At 35.8% G+C, this 16,743-nt stretch overlaps 4 protein-coding genes and 1 non-coding gene across 6 annotated transcripts in view; 2 read left to right on the plus strand and 3 right to left on the minus strand.

Moving 5' to 3' along the window:
* LOC107026243 overlaps positions 1-3,879 on the plus strand; it is a 5,118-nt gene extending 1,239 nt beyond the window's left edge. The window contains exons 3-9 of the mRNA XM_015227147.2: positions 82-194; positions 578-656; positions 1,255-1,283; positions 1,777-1,870; positions 2,264-2,353; positions 2,597-2,786; positions 3,217-3,879. Coding sequence (XP_015082633.1) covers positions 82-194; positions 578-656; positions 1,255-1,283; positions 1,777-1,870; positions 2,264-2,353; positions 2,597-2,786; positions 3,217-3,620 — 999 coding nt within the window. The 3' untranslated portion in view covers positions 3,621-3,879. The remainder of the gene's footprint in view (positions 1-81; positions 195-577; positions 657-1,254; positions 1,284-1,776; positions 1,871-2,263; positions 2,354-2,596; positions 2,787-3,216) is intronic.
* Positions 3,880-3,931: 52 nt separating this feature from the next.
* LOC107026244 (probable protein phosphatase 2C 55) lies at positions 3,932-7,177 on the minus strand. The gene is made up of 2 exons (XM_015227148.2): positions 6,931-7,177; positions 3,932-5,457 (listed from the first exon to the last, which is right to left on the minus strand). The coding sequence occupies exon 2, from the start codon at positions 5,391-5,393 to the stop codon at positions 4,272-4,274; it is 1,122 nt and encodes a 373-aa protein (XP_015082634.1). The 5' UTR covers positions 5,394-5,457; positions 6,931-7,177; the 3' UTR covers positions 3,932-4,271.
* A 1,688-nt stretch (positions 7,178-8,865) lies between these two features.
* Positions 8,866-8,937, plus strand: TRNAM-CAU. The gene has a single exon. It is a non-coding gene; the product is annotated as a tRNA-Met (tRNA).
* Positions 8,938-9,185: 248 nt separating this feature from the next.
* On the minus strand, positions 9,186-11,709 carry LOC107024138. Of its 2 annotated transcripts, none has more exons than XM_015225043.2 (2): positions 11,567-11,709; positions 9,186-10,285 (listed from the first exon to the last, which is right to left on the minus strand). In XM_015225043.2, exon 2 carries the CDS (start codon positions 10,233-10,235, stop codon positions 9,735-9,737), a length of 501 nt encoding a protein of 166 aa, XP_015080529.1. In that variant the 5' UTR covers positions 10,236-10,285; positions 11,567-11,709; the 3' UTR covers positions 9,186-9,734. The 2 variants fall into 2 exon arrangements, with proteins under 2 accessions (XP_015080529.1, XP_015080530.1); XM_015225044.2 differs by lacking the exon at positions 11,567-11,709 and adding an exon at positions 11,230-11,555.
* A 595-nt stretch (positions 11,710-12,304) lies between these two features.
* LOC107025748 (DNA polymerase I B, chloroplastic/mitochondrial) overlaps positions 12,305-16,743 on the minus strand; it is a 9,882-nt gene continuing 5,443 nt past the window's right edge. The window contains exons 5-12 of the mRNA XM_015226499.2: positions 15,788-16,244; positions 14,784-14,879; positions 14,399-14,491; positions 14,125-14,319; positions 13,841-13,933; positions 13,499-13,711; positions 13,258-13,347; positions 12,305-12,838 (exon numbers count right to left, since the gene is read on the minus strand). Coding sequence (XP_015081985.1) covers positions 12,677-12,838; positions 13,258-13,347; positions 13,499-13,711; positions 13,841-13,933; positions 14,125-14,319; positions 14,399-14,491; positions 14,784-14,879; positions 15,788-16,244 — 1,399 coding nt within the window. The 3' untranslated portion in view covers positions 12,305-12,676. The remainder of the gene's footprint in view (positions 12,839-13,257; positions 13,348-13,498; positions 13,712-13,840; positions 13,934-14,124; positions 14,320-14,398; positions 14,492-14,783; positions 14,880-15,787; positions 16,245-16,743) is intronic.

Consider the following 16,743-nt stretch of genomic DNA (forward strand, 5'->3'; position numbering starts at 1 on the left):
GGGGGGGGGGGGGATTGATGGGGTTTTCTCTATGTCCTAAGTGCAAATGCTTAGTTTATATGTTGGTTTTGATGATATTAGGTGCGAAGAGATGTGAGGCTCCTCCAAACAACTAACTTGGAGGAGGTTTTGAGTGCCTCCTTTCAAGTTCTTAACGGAAAAAGACCCAAGCAAAAAGTGCAGCTTCTGGAAAGGTACTCTTGACCCCTTTAAAGCACCTATATTTTGTTTTGAGATTTTGATTATTATAGTTTTTCTAGTGATGATATGGCAAGAATGGAATTTGAGATTGTTGAATGCTGTTTGATTGCTGTTGTTAAAAATTGGGTGTTTATGTGAGTTATAACAACGTTTTTGCAAGTTCCATCCATCTTATCATTAACCGACAGATTGGATGTTAATACTCTAACCAGTAAGAAGGGAGACTAGTTGTATTGATCCCAGTCCACTGTCATGGAAATAGAATTGCCATTATTTATGTCTTGCTCTTCATATACGAACTCCCACTGCCGCTGTTCTAACCTATGATGATTTTATATTAAATTGAACTTTCACCCTCATTTTTCATTGGCCTCAGCCTAAAGAGGAGAAGATCCAATGGTGGCAAATATAACTTTCTGGAGCGGCTTTTAGGGGTTGCGCATTTGTTGTCCCAGGTATCATTGTTTCTTTCGTTATTACTTCTTGTTGTTCTGCACCTAAAACCGCTCATCCATGTCTCTAAAGTAACTCATGTTAGCGAAGCTCACTTGCTATCATTTACTGGCAATATGCCCCTGTTTTCATGAATAAAAAGGGAAGCTTGGTGCACGAAACACTCTGTGTTCACATAAGGTCTTGGTAAGGGCCACATCCCGAAGGGGTGTAACATATGCTAATGCAAGCCTTAGTGGTCAATTCCACGCTCGAACCTATGACCTATAGGCACACAGAGACACCTTATCATTGCTCCAAGGTTCCATGTATACCAGTAGCAAATGTTAGGACATGTGTTTAGAGTCTCTTAAGTATTGAATATAGACGTGTCTAAAGAAGCAATGGGAATACTGAGATTCATGTAGCTGATCCTAATTCACCTAGTATTGATGCATAGTTATTGTTGTTCCATATAACTACAGGAATGATGATTTCTGTCTCTCTCTCTAATCAAGCATCTTAATATAGGGGGCTTAATAAGAATCATGTTACAAGGAGAACTTCAAGCTATCATCTTATGAAGTAGTAATTCCTAATTCACTTGTTTGTTTCTTGCAGATGGTTGAGCCAGTTTTAAGGGCCGCGTCGTATCCTTCTTACTTCTTTTTTGCACACTAATCCTTCATTTTTTATGTTGATTATGGGACAAGATTTACTTAAATAATAGGAAGAGATTAAGTTGTTCATTTTCTTTCATAGCTCTTTGGGTGTGTTAGGTGATTGGAATAAATGAGGGTATGTTTTAAAATACAGTGAATGCTTATTTAGCTACATATAACAAAACCTTTTCTGTTCTACAAATTACTAGAGTTCTGCACAGCTGATTTGCCGTAAACATATTGGTTTGATAAATTGGTGTTGTTGGATATTAATTGTACTTCCTTTCTTCCTTGTTTTTTTCCATATATTCATAATTGCACATGTCCTATCTTCTTCTCATTTGGTAAGATGACTTTGTTTTCATCTGTGCTGATTGCTTTTCATTTCAAAGTAAACACTTGATCAATGTTCCTGTTTTATGTAAATTCCAATGTGGATTTTTAGCCATTAATGATTGTTTCTACCCTTAACAGTAGACAGGGAGATATCTACACTTCTTGCACGATCATTTTTTATGGGATTTTCGCTGACAGTATTGTCCTTGCTTGCCCGAATAAGAGTTCTAGTTCAGCAAGTAAGTATTCTCAGTATAATTTTATCATTTTCAGAACTGTGAAATGGTATGTGCGCTCATGAAGAATGACACCATTTTAAAGCTCATTCCTTCGTCATACTTCTTATAGTAAAGGTCTTGCACATGGGTTGCGTTCTTTTGAAATTTGAGTTTGTTGAAGGTTTAATTTCCAGTATAATACACTGGAGTCATGTTAGTTTCTGGAGCTTATTATATGGAGTAACTAGTCTAACTCAAGAGTCAAGGGGACTGGGTCATGTATGACATGGGACTTTTTGCTCTTCTAGGAGCATGCAATATTTAAGGAGTTGTAAACCTTATGTTGAGCAAATTTTCTAAGGATATCTAGTGATTGAACAGGACATTTAATCAAAATTTCTCTATTCATTGCAGATGCTTCTAGATGTTGTTTGTGTATTCAACAATGTTTCCTCTTTATCACAGAGGGAACAAGCCATCAAATTGACTCAAGATGGATTTGAGGTTGTTTCTTTGCTACTGACCACTCTGTTTTTCTGATGCAATGCAAGAAATTCTTTTCCTTCCTTATATTCCCTTTGTTTACTAGCTTTTTTGATTGGTTTTTAATTAGTTCTGTTAAGGTCAAGAAATGGTTGGTAAAGTTATGTTGAGATAGGAAAATTGATTGTACTTTCTTGATAGTCGTTAATAACAACTCTAAGATGAAATCAAAGAAGCAAATGTTCAATAATTTGCGCATTGCAGGTTTTTAGAGAATATTTTCCGCCAAAGCAGCAGGTGGTCTTCCTCGAATGTATTTGGGAATCTGATAAGTATATGTTAGTTGAGAGACAAAATCAGAAAGATGTCGGAAGTCAGGAAAAGGATGTTGGAGAAGATTTTTCTGTAGAAGCATCTAAGGTTCAGTATGAAAGCATTGAGCTTTTCCTAGGAGGTAACCATGAACCCAAGTTCTTTTACTGTCTTTGTTTCCTTTATCAAGTCATATTCTATCAGTTTGAGATAGAAGTGAACTGAAGGTTGCATGTGATGATTTCATTTGAGATAGTATTATCCTGTGTTTTTCTGTTTGCCAGTTCTTATCGTTAAAAAAGGGCAGCCTAATGCACGAAACATCTGGTGTTCACATAGGATTTGGGGAATGGACACATACCTAGGGGATGTAGTATAGGCAGCGTACCTGACACCAGTTTTAGTTATTCAGTTTGACAATAAAGTTCATGGAAGACGTGTCTGTTGCATATCTTTCTAGTGTATTCATATATCTATTGCTTCTTACTCCTTACAATCAAGTTCTTCGTTTGTCGCTGGAATTCAGTGTTATTCGTCTATAATTTTGTAAACTTTTTCGGGATCTTGTGTAGATGATGAACCTGGACAGACGACCTCTAAAGATTCAGCTGAGGGTGGTCAAACTATAAAGGACAACGATATAGTAGATTCCTTGGAGGATCCTATCCAAGATAGTAATGATGAATCTCAAGCTCAAGTTGATTCAACTATTGCAAGACCTTCTGGAAATAATTTTGATGCTCCTGAAGCCGGAGCACTTCCAAGTTCATCACGAGACAAGAATCCTTCAAAAGCCAAACATGGATCAAGAAATAGTGTTGCATTTGTTTCAGTAAAAAGACCCAAACTGTCAACAAACAATGAGTTGGGGTTTGACATTCATAGAACAGAAAAGGTTGATAATCCTGGTGTAGATAAAGAAGATCCATTTTTCAGTTTACTTTTTAGTGGAAATGTGAAGAGCAGTCTATTCTGAACTTCACCTAAATAGTTTTTCATTTCTCCTTGTTTTTCTCTGTTAACTAGGCTGCGGCGCATCTTTGCGTCCATATATGTGAGTTGATGCTCAAATTTGGAAAATTTATCCCAATTGGTTTTAAATTTTTAGAGTTGATGCTCAATCATGTCCTTTTTTGAGGTTAGGAAGAAATTTGGAGCATCTGTGGGAGTTGTAAATGTATCTCTTAACACACTGTTTGGACTTTATTTTAAAAATAATCTCATTTTCCTGATTTCATGAAGAACTCAACTGTCAACAGTATTAACACTTTCCAGAGAGCTTACATGCCAGCAAACAGATATTAGTTTAATGAACACTAATAACATGTACCAAGTAAGGTATCTACTAAGTAAACAAAAATACAGAAGAAAATCCTCCATCAAATAAATGTTAATGATACCAACATGCTATTTGAATTTCATAAAGTAAAACACTGTATCAAACTGAGGTGAACTGATCTAGACCCAAGATGCTGCTGAAGCCTTCTCATTCTTGTCTTTGATTTGTGTGTCTTTGTTTTACACAAAAATCAAAGTTAAAGTTGCTGTATTGTATGACTCTCCTTCAGCTTTTGATTCTGTTCCAATAGTATCACTGAATATTGTGACATGGTGTGGATTTTCAATTTTACTCTGTTATGTAAGAAACAACTACAGTGATGTCGTCCAGCTTCCCACCATGGTAATCAAATCCAGCCTCGCGAGCTCCATCAGAGAAAGGCGAAGACTTGATATGATCCATTGCTCTTAGTTGTGCCAGTTCTGCTATCCGCTGAGCAGTCATCTGAGGCCCTAAGCCATCTTCCATGGCCTGAAATACAACTCCACTGATATCTTCGTCATACAAATTATCAAAAAGCCCATCTGTACCAACAATTAGGACATCTCCAGGTAGAGCAGTAATTTTGAACACCATGGCAGAGCTAGGTGAATCACCTGCGTTGTTGCAATCTAGTTGATATGGGAAATTAAACCCATGCTGCTGTGAAGGGGATTTAAATGCAGCACATCCATTTCTAACCAACATAAATCCGCTATCTCCTAAATTAACTGCATAAAGACCCCCTTCAGTGAGTGCAACGATACACGCTGTACAAGAGCCTTTTGCTTTTGTTCTCACGTAAGCTTTCTCCAGCACTCTGATTAGGTCTACAGAACCTTTTGGTTCATCTTGAATTGCGGATAAAGAGTGAGACATCAATTCACGGGCATATAGTCCAGCATCAATACCAAGATCAGCCCATCCACCAACACCATCAGCTACACCGATTGCTGGAGTAAGGGTACAAATAAAATGAGCATCCTCTCCACCAGTTTTTGCTTTAGCAGGATGAGGTAGGTAAAAAGATCCCGAGTTTAGCTGCAAGGGGATCTTTGCTTCAGAAGAATTAACAACGTCTACAACTTGTTCCGTGCCCTTAGAATTATCAGAAGACACATTAGAAGCAGAGGCAGTTCCAGAATAGAAACATTCGTGGGATAAATTGCGAAAACCTTCCAATCCAAAGCCTTTGTGTGGATTGAGGTTAGTCCTCCTCTTTGCAACATTAGTCGAGAAATATTGGTAAAGCATGAAGTTGTTGGGCCGTCCTTTGTTTCCCAAATTGATGTTAGCTTTACTAACATTTTGAAAGCCTCTTTTGTTGTAAGAAACAGTACAACTCTTTACTGACAAACTACACTGCAGGCGCCTAGCAGTCATATTGCCAGCGAAATGCCCAATATGAGTCCTTGAACCACAAACAGCCATTATGCCTTTCTGAATATCAATAACAAAAGTAGCTCGGGAAGCAGCAAACTTCAAGTGCAGAGTTCTGCAAAACCACGGAAGGAAACAACATGAGGTTACATAAGTAGCTTGCGTTTTCTTCTTTTTAATGGACATAGTAGATAAAGCAAACTGACAAAGCAAGACACACATAACACAAGCTCCTATGTCTCCCCTTTAATTGATCTTATAAACAAATATTTATACTGAGGAGATTGCGTTATCATATGCAGGCTAGAAAGTGCAAGTTGTAAAGCCAGGCAAATAAAACCTATGAAGTTGGAAACGAAAACGTCATACGGAACACGAATATCAAGAAAATTGACTCAGTTAAATTAAGAACTAAAAACACATTCATGAATACAAAATACCCGGGAGCTTATTAGCAGCCAAAAGTTGCAAAAGAACTTTCCAAAGTGGAACTATTCCAACAATAAGCTCAAAGGTAACAAGAAAACTGTCATCAGCCAACGAAAGAGTGTGACACAGTGAGGCAGAGACAGTAATAAATCCTTAATGGGCCTGAAGGAGAACTTAGAATTTCAATTGTTTTTTCTTCTCAATCTCTATGTGGAATTCTTAAACAAAAATCAAAAGAAAAATGTACACCCTATATTTATCACAAGTTAAACAATCAAAAGTATTGAGCTTTTGTTATCTGGGGTAAGCCAAAATGATGTAGTAACTCAACTACGCATGCCTGTAGTGTAGTTGACCCACACACACACGCCAATAACTTAATACTATCAACTATGCCTGAATCCCAGATTAATTGACCACATAACAAAAGTGGGGTTTGAGAATATCGCCCTTATCTTTTTTGATAAACGTGGTACCTAGGTCAGCTTGCACATAACTCAACTAACTCCACGACTACCTCTCACCTCCCACCAGTAAAAGTATCATCTGACTCTGTCCACAAATTGATTGATTCCGCTTTGGAGTTTAAGAACTTTTCATACTTGTTGTATTTGTTCTTTCCAAAATTACAATTTCAAACAGTTAGAGTGGTTAGAGTATCACACTGGTTGGGAAACAAATAGTTAATGAACAAGGGGTCTGTTTATATGGATTTGGGTGATCCTCCCTTCATTAGCTAGCTTTAGAGGTTGAGTTAGTCCTAGATGTCATATCCATCTTTGTTTAGGCTCTCGGTCCATACACCAGTTGGTCTGCTTAACACTTCACTTCCACAGATGTGTATTTCTAACTCCGCTATGATTTGAACATCAGACCTCATGATTCCCGACCCATTCATTGACCACTAGAGCACACCCTCCAATTAAAAGTCACCCTTATTCTTCTCAAATTAATTAACAGATAAGACAAACAAAATGCTGAAAGGAATTCAAGAAAAGACCATGTAAGTAATTACAACAACAATATAAGAGTTACAATGAGGGAATTGGGATTTTCCACTATCTTTACCAACAATGTCTTCCTCATTCAATAACAACATACACACAGCAAATTCATTACAAATAAACAAACAGAGAAAAAGGGAATCATTAAACTTCACCTGATAACTGTTTAGCTAATCGTTTTACGAAATTCTTTCACCGGCGGCAAAGCCTTTGCTGCCTGAGAAATCTCTCTTTATCCTTTTCTATTCAAACCCCACTTCAAATATACCTCAATTTTCACTGTTTGGATGCAAAAGCTGCAATCTTTTTCACTCTAGGGTGCAAATTGGAAGCTTTTATATAAGGGTTCACTGTAGATTTTCTCTTCTTTTTGATTTTTTTTAAAAATATATATAACTTATTCTCTTTTTCTTTGGTTTGGATAAAAGCCTTATTTTTAGTTTAACTAATATTAATAGATTATTCTTTTTTTTGGTTGTATCAAGAACGAAAGTTAGATATTTTTTAAAAAGGAAATTACAGTCGTTATTCTTTGAATGAACACAGAATAAAACCTCCACTTCTATGTAATAACTTGCGATGAACTCGATCCAAAAGTCAAATCCCATGCTTTCGCAAGCCATAGTTAAATTTTTAGTTGTTTTCGAAATGAATTATCAAGGTCTTATTTTATAAAAATATTTTAATATAAGCATATTAAATGATGGTAGGCTTCTATTTGAAATTATGATAAGCTCCAAGAAAATTGTATATATAATCATATATTATTATAAGCATGAAGCTCTCAACTTAAAAGTTGAATTACTATTTTGTCCTTATTTTATCTCTAAATCTAAACTAAATAAATATTAATATATAATTAATTCAATATTAGATAATATTTTTTTATTTAAATTCATGCCTCTAGACACAATGGTTCAAATTCTTTTGGGAAATAGTTACAAGAAGAGGAAAGACCAAAAGTTGTATTTTTCTTAATAAATGTGTATATCAATTCTTCTTTATCAAAATCAATTTAATTTTGGCTTGGGACTGTGTCAGTGATTATTTCTTTATCACCTTTTGTTGTTAATAGAGAAAAGATATACAAGAAGTAGTATAGACACTAAAGGTAATTTCATTCATATTGAATCTTTATGTTTTTTCTTTTTTATTATTTTATTTATTTAATCTTGATTTTGTTTATTGTATTTTAATATGTTTTCTTTAAGTTTTTGATCTTGTTTTCATCAAATTGTGCTAAGAATCTGTAATACAATTTGTTAATTTTGTGTGATCTTTTAGTGTTATTTGCTTTTGATTCTTCTTTCTTAATATTAGATTTTGATGTATTCTTTGAATATCAACTTTTTTATTGGTTTTATGGTATTTGATATGCTTAGCCTCATTATGGTTTCAATCTAGACTAGAAGAGGTTTACACAGTTATTATTTTATTTTTGTGTGGTCTTGTTAATATGTTGTATCATTGAATGTTTCTTTATATTTATTTTTTGACTATTTTTAGTAATTTTGAAATGTATTCTCGAGGTATTGCTCAATTTTATACGTTATGTGATAGTTTTCTATTTTTTATCTTGGGATTTCAATTTTTGTTGGTTCTTTGACGAACTTTTTCATCCTTTAAGAAATGTAGTTATTACTGTCAACACATAGTATAGGATCATAGAGACATTAACTTTCAGAAAGTCATCGTAGTAATGCCACTTTTATGGTAACAATTAAAATAATATGGTTGAACCTCACTTTTATGGTACCAATTAAATTGAAAAGTCATGCATATATATAATACAAGTGTATGTAATACAAATGACCAGTGAATAAATATATGGTTCTCATATCTATATTTGATAATAGGGTAATATTACTTGACGTTTCAATTAATTCACAAAATTTGGAGTATACATGTCACCCTTCATTGTTTCAAGTTTATGATTATTTTTCTAAAAAATCTACTTTATGCCTCATTTATATATTTTATACTTGTGTCATTTAAAAAAAACGAAATATTAATTAATAGGGTACACGTGCGTTGCACGTGCACAAAGACTAGTAACATATAAAATAAACCAAGCAATTAGATATCAACAAATCAAAGTGGCGCAGCGGAAGCGTGGTGGGCCCATAACCCACAGGTCCCAGGATCGAAACCTGGCTTTGATATGCAATTCAGTGAGCTTCCAAAACCACATCTTTTTTCGATCCAAAAATAATGTGTCATTCTTTTTGAGACGTGTATGAAAAACTGACAGTAGAGTAAAACAGTTTTTTTTTCATCATCGGGCGGGAGAGCCGAAAATAATAATGTGTCATTCTTTTTGAGACCGTGTTGTTAGGTGGCATAGTATGAAAAACTGTGACAGTAGAGTAAAACAGTTGCCAGTGTTGAAATGAAGTTAACTGAATGCAAATGCAGTTAAAAGTTGAGCAACTTTATTAACAACACATGAATAAGGTGATTGCCAGGCTGCTCAATTTTTCATTACATTACTTTCCAGTTGATTACATTGAGAAAATATGGTAAAAAAATCGCGTAAAAAAATACATGAACCTAACCAAAATGACCGATTCTCATGTCAGGCAGGACGATATCTCTTCAAACATTACACAGGACATAACAGCTTACGCTTTACTGTTGCTGAGAAGATGACTGCTAAAGTTTCTACGGCTGAAATAGGCAGCTGAGGCACAATTGAACGCCTTGTCTTGCAAGGAATCGATAACTTCAGTAAGCTGGAAAATAGGCCATCAAGATAATCTGTGTAGCAACCTTTGGCAACTTGCAGATGTGTCTTCAGCTAGCAGTTAGTCGAGACAAAAGGTTGGATTGTTTCGTTGGTAATAAAACAAATAAAAGAATGGGAGCAGTAGGCTCATAACCAGCATCTGTTCTGTGGTAGAAGTTGCAGAATGTGATCGCCCAAAAGCAATTTCTTGATCGACTTACAAGGTTCACATGCCTAGACAGGGCTCTCAGAAAGTTTTGAGAAGCTAATCTTCTTCAGACTATTCTTCATAAGGCTTGCACGTGTTTTTCCCGAACTACCACATTTTATGTCCACGATTTCAACTAACGCCAGTCCCTTGCTATCAGGTTTCTTCCTAATAGGAGTTCCATCTACTGAAATGTTTTCTGATTCTAGTATTGGAAGTTGAGGAGTTCTACAATTGTAGTACTGCTTCGCCTTCCTAATTATCTCGGAGTCATTTTTATGATCTTCAGATGCCCAGCTGCTGCTAGCTTTATCGATTGATGTTCTTGGCTTGGTTCTTTTAGGACTGGTTGCATCACCAGCAGCAAATGAACAAACAGTAGGAGACCTATACCTACGTGGTACAGATGTCGTAGAAGCAGATGGTTTTGAATCTAATTCTCTTGACATGAGGGCACTGATCGTACCAGTTGTTCCAACTTTAATCGAACCTCCACCACCCCTTATGGTCTCTAATGTCTGAACCATAATTCTCTCCAGATATTCTGAGGTTGCTCTACCAGATATTTAGATAAATCCTGTGAAATAACAAACAATACGTGCATAAGTCCGACTGTGAATCTAACTCTTCATACAATAATAGTTGACATGAACCTATATATATGGACTAAAAATCTGGTCAATTAAGAAACAGCACAGCAAAAGAGCTCAGAGAAACGCCAATATCCTAAATTTATCAGGAACAAACACATCAATATCTATAATCGTGACGAGGAACCTAGAAGTAAAGTCATTCGAAGAGAAATCACAATAATTTTAGAAAGCTGCATAATAAGGACCTGAAAACCATAAATAAGAGAAAATAAAGCTCACTAGTTGACATATTCCAGTAAATATTCTATTAGATTATAAAAGATCAAAAGCCAAAGGGAGTCATACTGGATTTTTTGTTAAGGGGCATCTACACCAGTTATACTGATTCTTAAGATTGAAACAGACTAGACATGTCTAAAAGATGGAACATGAAACATTCCACCCGGTGTCAGGTACTCATGTTTGGTCCGACTAATCTGGATTCTCGCTGCATAAGGCCCCTTTAAAGAGGAAACATCCCCTAGCCTAGGACTTGAACTTGAAACTTTTGTTTAAGGGTGGAGGGATCCTTCCTATCCCACCACAACCCTTGGATGGAAAATCAAACATGTTAATCAAACCCAACATCACAAAGGGAAAACAAAGAACAATCATGCTAAACAGAAAGAGTTCTTTCTCCTGACCAACCATCCCTTTACAAATTCTTGAAAATGCAAAATGAAATTTGAAATTAGGAATTCTTTTATCCTCCTAAAACAGAAAAAAGTCCTCCAAGTTTTCAATCTATGCATCAACTTGACAAGTTTCATAGACTCAAGAATCACAAAAAGAAGTTGAAAATTTGAAAACACCACAAAGATTGAAACTTTGGCAAGTCAACACAGCAAAGACCTCTAGTTAATGACGGAGGAATTCTAGGATAGATTACCTAATCAAACCCAACATCACAAAGGGAAAACTAAAAAGCCTAACTGTCTTGACCCTCACTTAACAAATTCTTGAAAATGCAAAGACAAGTTGAATCCTCCTAAACATAAAAAGTCCTCCAAGTTATTAATCTATACATCAACTTGACAAGGGCAATAAGACCCATAAATCCCATATAACTAATACTCAAGAATCACAAGAAGCAGGTCAAAATATGTGAAAACACCATAAAGATTGAAACTTTAACAAGTCAATGAAACAGATATTATCTTGGACTGAAACCCAATGAATAACAAAGAAAAGAAAAGCTGCCATTGGAGCCCTGAAAAAAGGTTTACCTAATAAAGATGAGCAAATCCCCTCTGTCAATGGAGGGGTTTGACAGCAAATATTCAATGCCCCCTTTGTGTCACTCTGCAGAAAAGCATATTGTGTTACATGATTCATCAATAATTTGTAAATTGTTGGGCCCTACCCACACCTTTTGTTGCCTCAAATGTGGGGAAGAACTACTTTTTTGATTGTTAAAATTTGTAAATTTTAGCCTTTATCAATTCTTCAGGTAAAGATTTGAACTTTACGAATCCTTCTCGAAGTAAATTGTTCTTATAATTTAACGTAATAACATTTTAACTTCATAAATTCATTTATAAAATTTTACTTTAATAAATTGTTTCTTAGAGTTATGTCTACGATTTTCATGTAAAGTGAAATATATAGATAGACACAATATTGTGCATAATTTAAAAATTCTCCACCAAATGCATAATATACTAATAAACTAATGTCCACTTACAAAAGTAATTAACTTTGAAATATCATTAGTGTTTGGTCCTCCACTAATTCCTTGTATTTACTAAATAATTTCATTGTTATATAGTTTGCGTGGTATAGTTCCACATAATTCCCTAAATAGCAATTACATTTTTAAGGTTCCAACATATACTTGGCTAGATTTACAAAATAGACTCAAATCTTACCTTATCTCAAAGATAAAGAGACTATTTGAAAGTGAGCAATTTTGAACGATAACTACAATAAAATAATACGATGTAGTAAATACATACCTACACAGGATGGGGAAGACATCATCAGAATGTTAAGGTGCAAATTTACAAAGATTTTGTTACGAATACCAAGTCTACATACAACTTAACCAGAAATACACAAAAAAAGAAAAAAAATGTTACATTTACACAAATTAAGGTCTCTACAGGCTTAGGCTATTCTATACCTGTTGAAAAATGAGTACAGCAGCAGGTTACATGACATAAAAAGGGGGAGGGGAGGAAGGCAGTTATAGTTTGATGGTCGCGAGAATCATCTGTTTGCGGTGACACACTGGACTGGGTTAGATTAAATTCTATACATTTCAAAGCACAAAATAAATGCAGGGATGGAGCCGAGTTGATAGAAGTTCGCGTATCTTTGTTGATGAAATCCACCATCTACTTGGCAGAATACCAGTTTTTAGCACATTTAGCATCGACAGATAAGCCAACTCTGAGAATATTTTTCCCATTAAACGGATTGGACATGCAGTGAACCACTATTGCCATGGCTTCTTTCTCAGATTCTTCTGGTCCTTCCAAAATAACTTCATCATGAACCTGTTCCAAGACGAACAATCAAGTACAGTGTCAAATGACACACACAATCAACTGGTACTGCAAGGCGCATACAACAAATAATTCTAAGCTATGCAAACATAATAAAATTCTAAATGTGTCATGCCCTTTTATATTGCATGAAAAACAATCTTTAATCTTTTTGTCTGCAGTTAAGCACAGCAAAATGGTAAAAGTCCAACACCTATCACCGGAATTAACAGTAATTGAGGTGTCTCTCCAAACTCAACATGAGGTTAAACTTAAGGGTTGAGCTCGAAAATCGTAGGTGAAGCCTACAGAGAGAGATATCCAGAGATGTACCAACACATATATGATAGAAGAATACAGTTTTTCTGTTATTATTTGTTTTTTCTTTTCCTAAATGAGCTGAATCCAGTAAAGGGCAACGTAAGGTAAACCTGTAAAAGCAATTTCCATCCAAGCTCCTTTAGTCGTGCATTCTTTGATATCTCTAACATCGCGCACATAGCGACATCTGCAGCACTTCCCTGTCAAAAACTTCAGAAGTCAGCTTGGCGTACATGGGGACAAACCAGCGCAAACAACTTATCAAAAAGAAAAAAGGGAAAGAGGAGAGACAATGGCAACACACACACACACACAAAAAAAGGAAACGGGTGAAGGTGGATTAAGATGGACCTGCACTGGAGTATTGATAGCAGCTCGTTCTATGTGACCTTTTACGGATCCGGTTGCATTTTTTACTGACGGAAACCAACGTGCTCGTCCTAGAAGTGTGTGAACACATCCAAACTCACGTGCTTCAAATCTGCGTTGTTCTTGCCAATCTGACACTTCTTTTCTATCACTATACCAACGTTCAACTGTTTCCTTTGCTTCCTTTACAGATACCTGAGTATGAAATAGTATTATTCAGCTCATACAGACCTAAAAAACTATACGTATAAAAATCAAGGTAATTAAATAGATATTGTCAGATTCACAAAAATATAAAAAATTGTCTCAAAGATGCTGAAGTACCTTCCAATCGCGAGAGAGTCCAATTGTAGTTTTTCCGTACGCAATTGAAAAATTGAGCATCTTTGCTTTCCTTCTTTCAGAGCCAAAAGCATCCTGAAAAGAAATTTGCATTATACTGCATTAAAATCCCACTCAATCAAACTTCTTGCACTAAAATTCTTGTTTGTGGAATTTTCCCTCATGGAAGTAGCTGCCAGGTGTATAATACTGTATCCGACAATTATCCTGTCTTGCATATTAATATGAAAGTTTCACCATCCACGATAAGTGTTTGCAGTTGTTACCTTTAGCAGAGGGACTGGTGGTTTGTCTTCACCTGGTTGAGGATGCCACTCAAGAAGTACCTGCCCCTTTTCAACAGCTTCACGGATGTGAGAATACATATTCATAGCAGTCCTTGAATGGAAGTCTCCACCAGCTTCGAATGCACCCAACATGCTCTTACAGTTGGCAAGATGTGCAAGAATCCTTAGTTCCAACTAATTTCGAGAAAATTGTTAGTTTTTTGCAAGCAATTCAAGAAATACTAACTATTATAACCAGTAAGCAGCTAGATACCTGCCCATAGTCAGCCACAATCAAGGAATTCCCCTCTGCAGCTACAAAAGCTTGCCGAATTTTATACCTATCTTTCTCAAGAGCAGGCTGATTCTGTAAAGCAAAGAAATAAATATTGAAACATCATTCTAGTAAAGTAATGGAACATAAGTGATGACCGATGACCATTGAAGTTATTACTTTTACTTGAGCCATGCAATACAGCATGAGCGCAATTAATGATAAAGGAGAACATTTACAACATTTTAGTAAATTTATAGGGTTTATACCAAAATTTGAAAAGAATTGTGGGTGGTCGACACCTAAAACAAGATAAACCAGTAGCTGATTGCATATTTGAGAATCAAAATGCATGACAATCAAGAAGTCAGTGAAGGAAATAAACCTGTAAATTTGGTCTCCTTGCAGACAAGCGCCCAGTTTCAGTATTTATATTCAGGGAGCAATGAATCCGTCCATTCTCACCTGACACATCATGACCCTGAGATAGAAAGAGAAATGCTTTCAGAGAACAAATTAGTCAAGACATCAATTTTGGAAAAAAGCATGACGGCATAGAAAGATACAACTCAGTTTGCCTCAAAACCATCTTCCATGGTGTTATGGTTACTCTACATTCCACCTCAACCAAACACCTTGTTGGCTACTTCCATCTCCAATCCCTTGCTAACCTATCACAATCAAGAGTCCAAAAGAAAGCTCTTGAGTAACCTGCCCTATAGAAAACCCTCATTCAACGATTTTGAACACCTAGACTCCTTGAAACAGTGGTGAGGCAACAATAATAATCCATACTAAGGCCTGATTAAACAGTGAGCCGTGAATAACTAGGTCAGGGTAGTTTTTTGTCGCTCAAACAAAATGCATCCAAGGCAAAAAAATTTCTCAGAAATACATAATTGACGAGTAATTTTACTAATACTGGGAAAAGCTTCCACAGAAAGGTAAATAATTTCAGTTATTCATAAATGAGAGGAAACACTAACTATTCTTAATGTATCATCATGTAACTTCAGGAAATATCATTCTCACATACTATTAAGTCAGTAGAAAAATTATTTTAAACAATCAGTTGAGGATTAGTTTCTTTCTCTCCTTTAATTATCCCAGGACCCCGCGCGAGCTGAGTGCAACAACAAACAACAACCATGCATCAGTCTTAAACAAGTGTTGGGGACACCTATATGAATCCTCACTCACCATGCTTCTCCATTTAAACCCATCACATACCACAATCATATAAAATAAAAGTAGAAGTAAAAACAAATATTTGGTAGCAGATTAACAAACAAATTTGACAGCCAAGTAAAACTTGCCCTGAACTTCTTAAGTTGTTCCATGACGAAAGATTATATACTACATCACAGAACAAAACACAAAGCAACTTGCCTGCAAGGGGAGGATAAAGTTGGATATTAAAGAGTCTATGGAGCAAACTTCACATAAGGCTGCAATGGCATGGCATGCCTCAATTCCTTTCTGCCCACCTCCAAAGGCGTGGTAGGCTGTTCCATAAGCTGAAATTTCTGGATTTTGACTGAGAGCTTCGTTATTTGTAGTTAAAGCTTCATCAACGCTTGTTTCAGGAACTTCCTCAGCATTGCCATCCACTTCATCAAAAATATCAAAGTCTGCAGAAACTTTGCCAGCGAGAGCCTTCAAAGCATCTCCACTAACGGAAGGCCAACCACTGGCAGTGAAAATCTCAGTGTTGATAGGATCACAAATCCTATGTAGATGGATTTTACGAAATTTGGTGGGAGCCTTCTTTCCTTCTTCAATTACTTTATCAACATTCGGAACTTTGAATTCTTTCTCATTTGGTAGACTCTCATCAACATTCTTTCTGTAAAGCAATTATTTTTGGGAAGATAAAGAACATCAAAGGGAAGGTATTTATAGACTGAATAAGCACGAAACAATCTGAAGGAAAAAAAGAAACTAAAGACATTATATGCTGCCATTACTCTAAGTCGAATTGTAAAAGGGAAAATATAGCACTCACTAAGGAGATATCTTCAATTGAAGCCAGAGAACTTGTCTATACTGGTCAGAGTTGGAAAATACTCATCTTCTCACTTGGAAGCTAACAACAGTTTCATAATTTTATTGGTCCATTCAGGCAATGAAAATGTTATACTCCCTTCATCCCAAATTTATGATCACTTTTTTACTTCAGACCCAAAGGACAGAACAATTTGACTAAATCATTAAGATGCATAGCATTTTGGAATGAAAAAAAATTGCAAACTCTAGTATATTTTGTGTAGCTTATAAAACTATAAATTTTATTTTAAGACAACAAATTAACCTATATCTGTGTACACTCTACCCCCACCCCCCCA

This window comes from Solanum pennellii, chromosome 7 (genome assembly GCF_001406875.1).
Source record: "Solanum pennellii chromosome 7, SPENNV200".
NCBI classification, from domain to species: Eukaryota; Viridiplantae; Streptophyta; class Magnoliopsida; order Solanales; family Solanaceae; genus Solanum; species Solanum pennellii.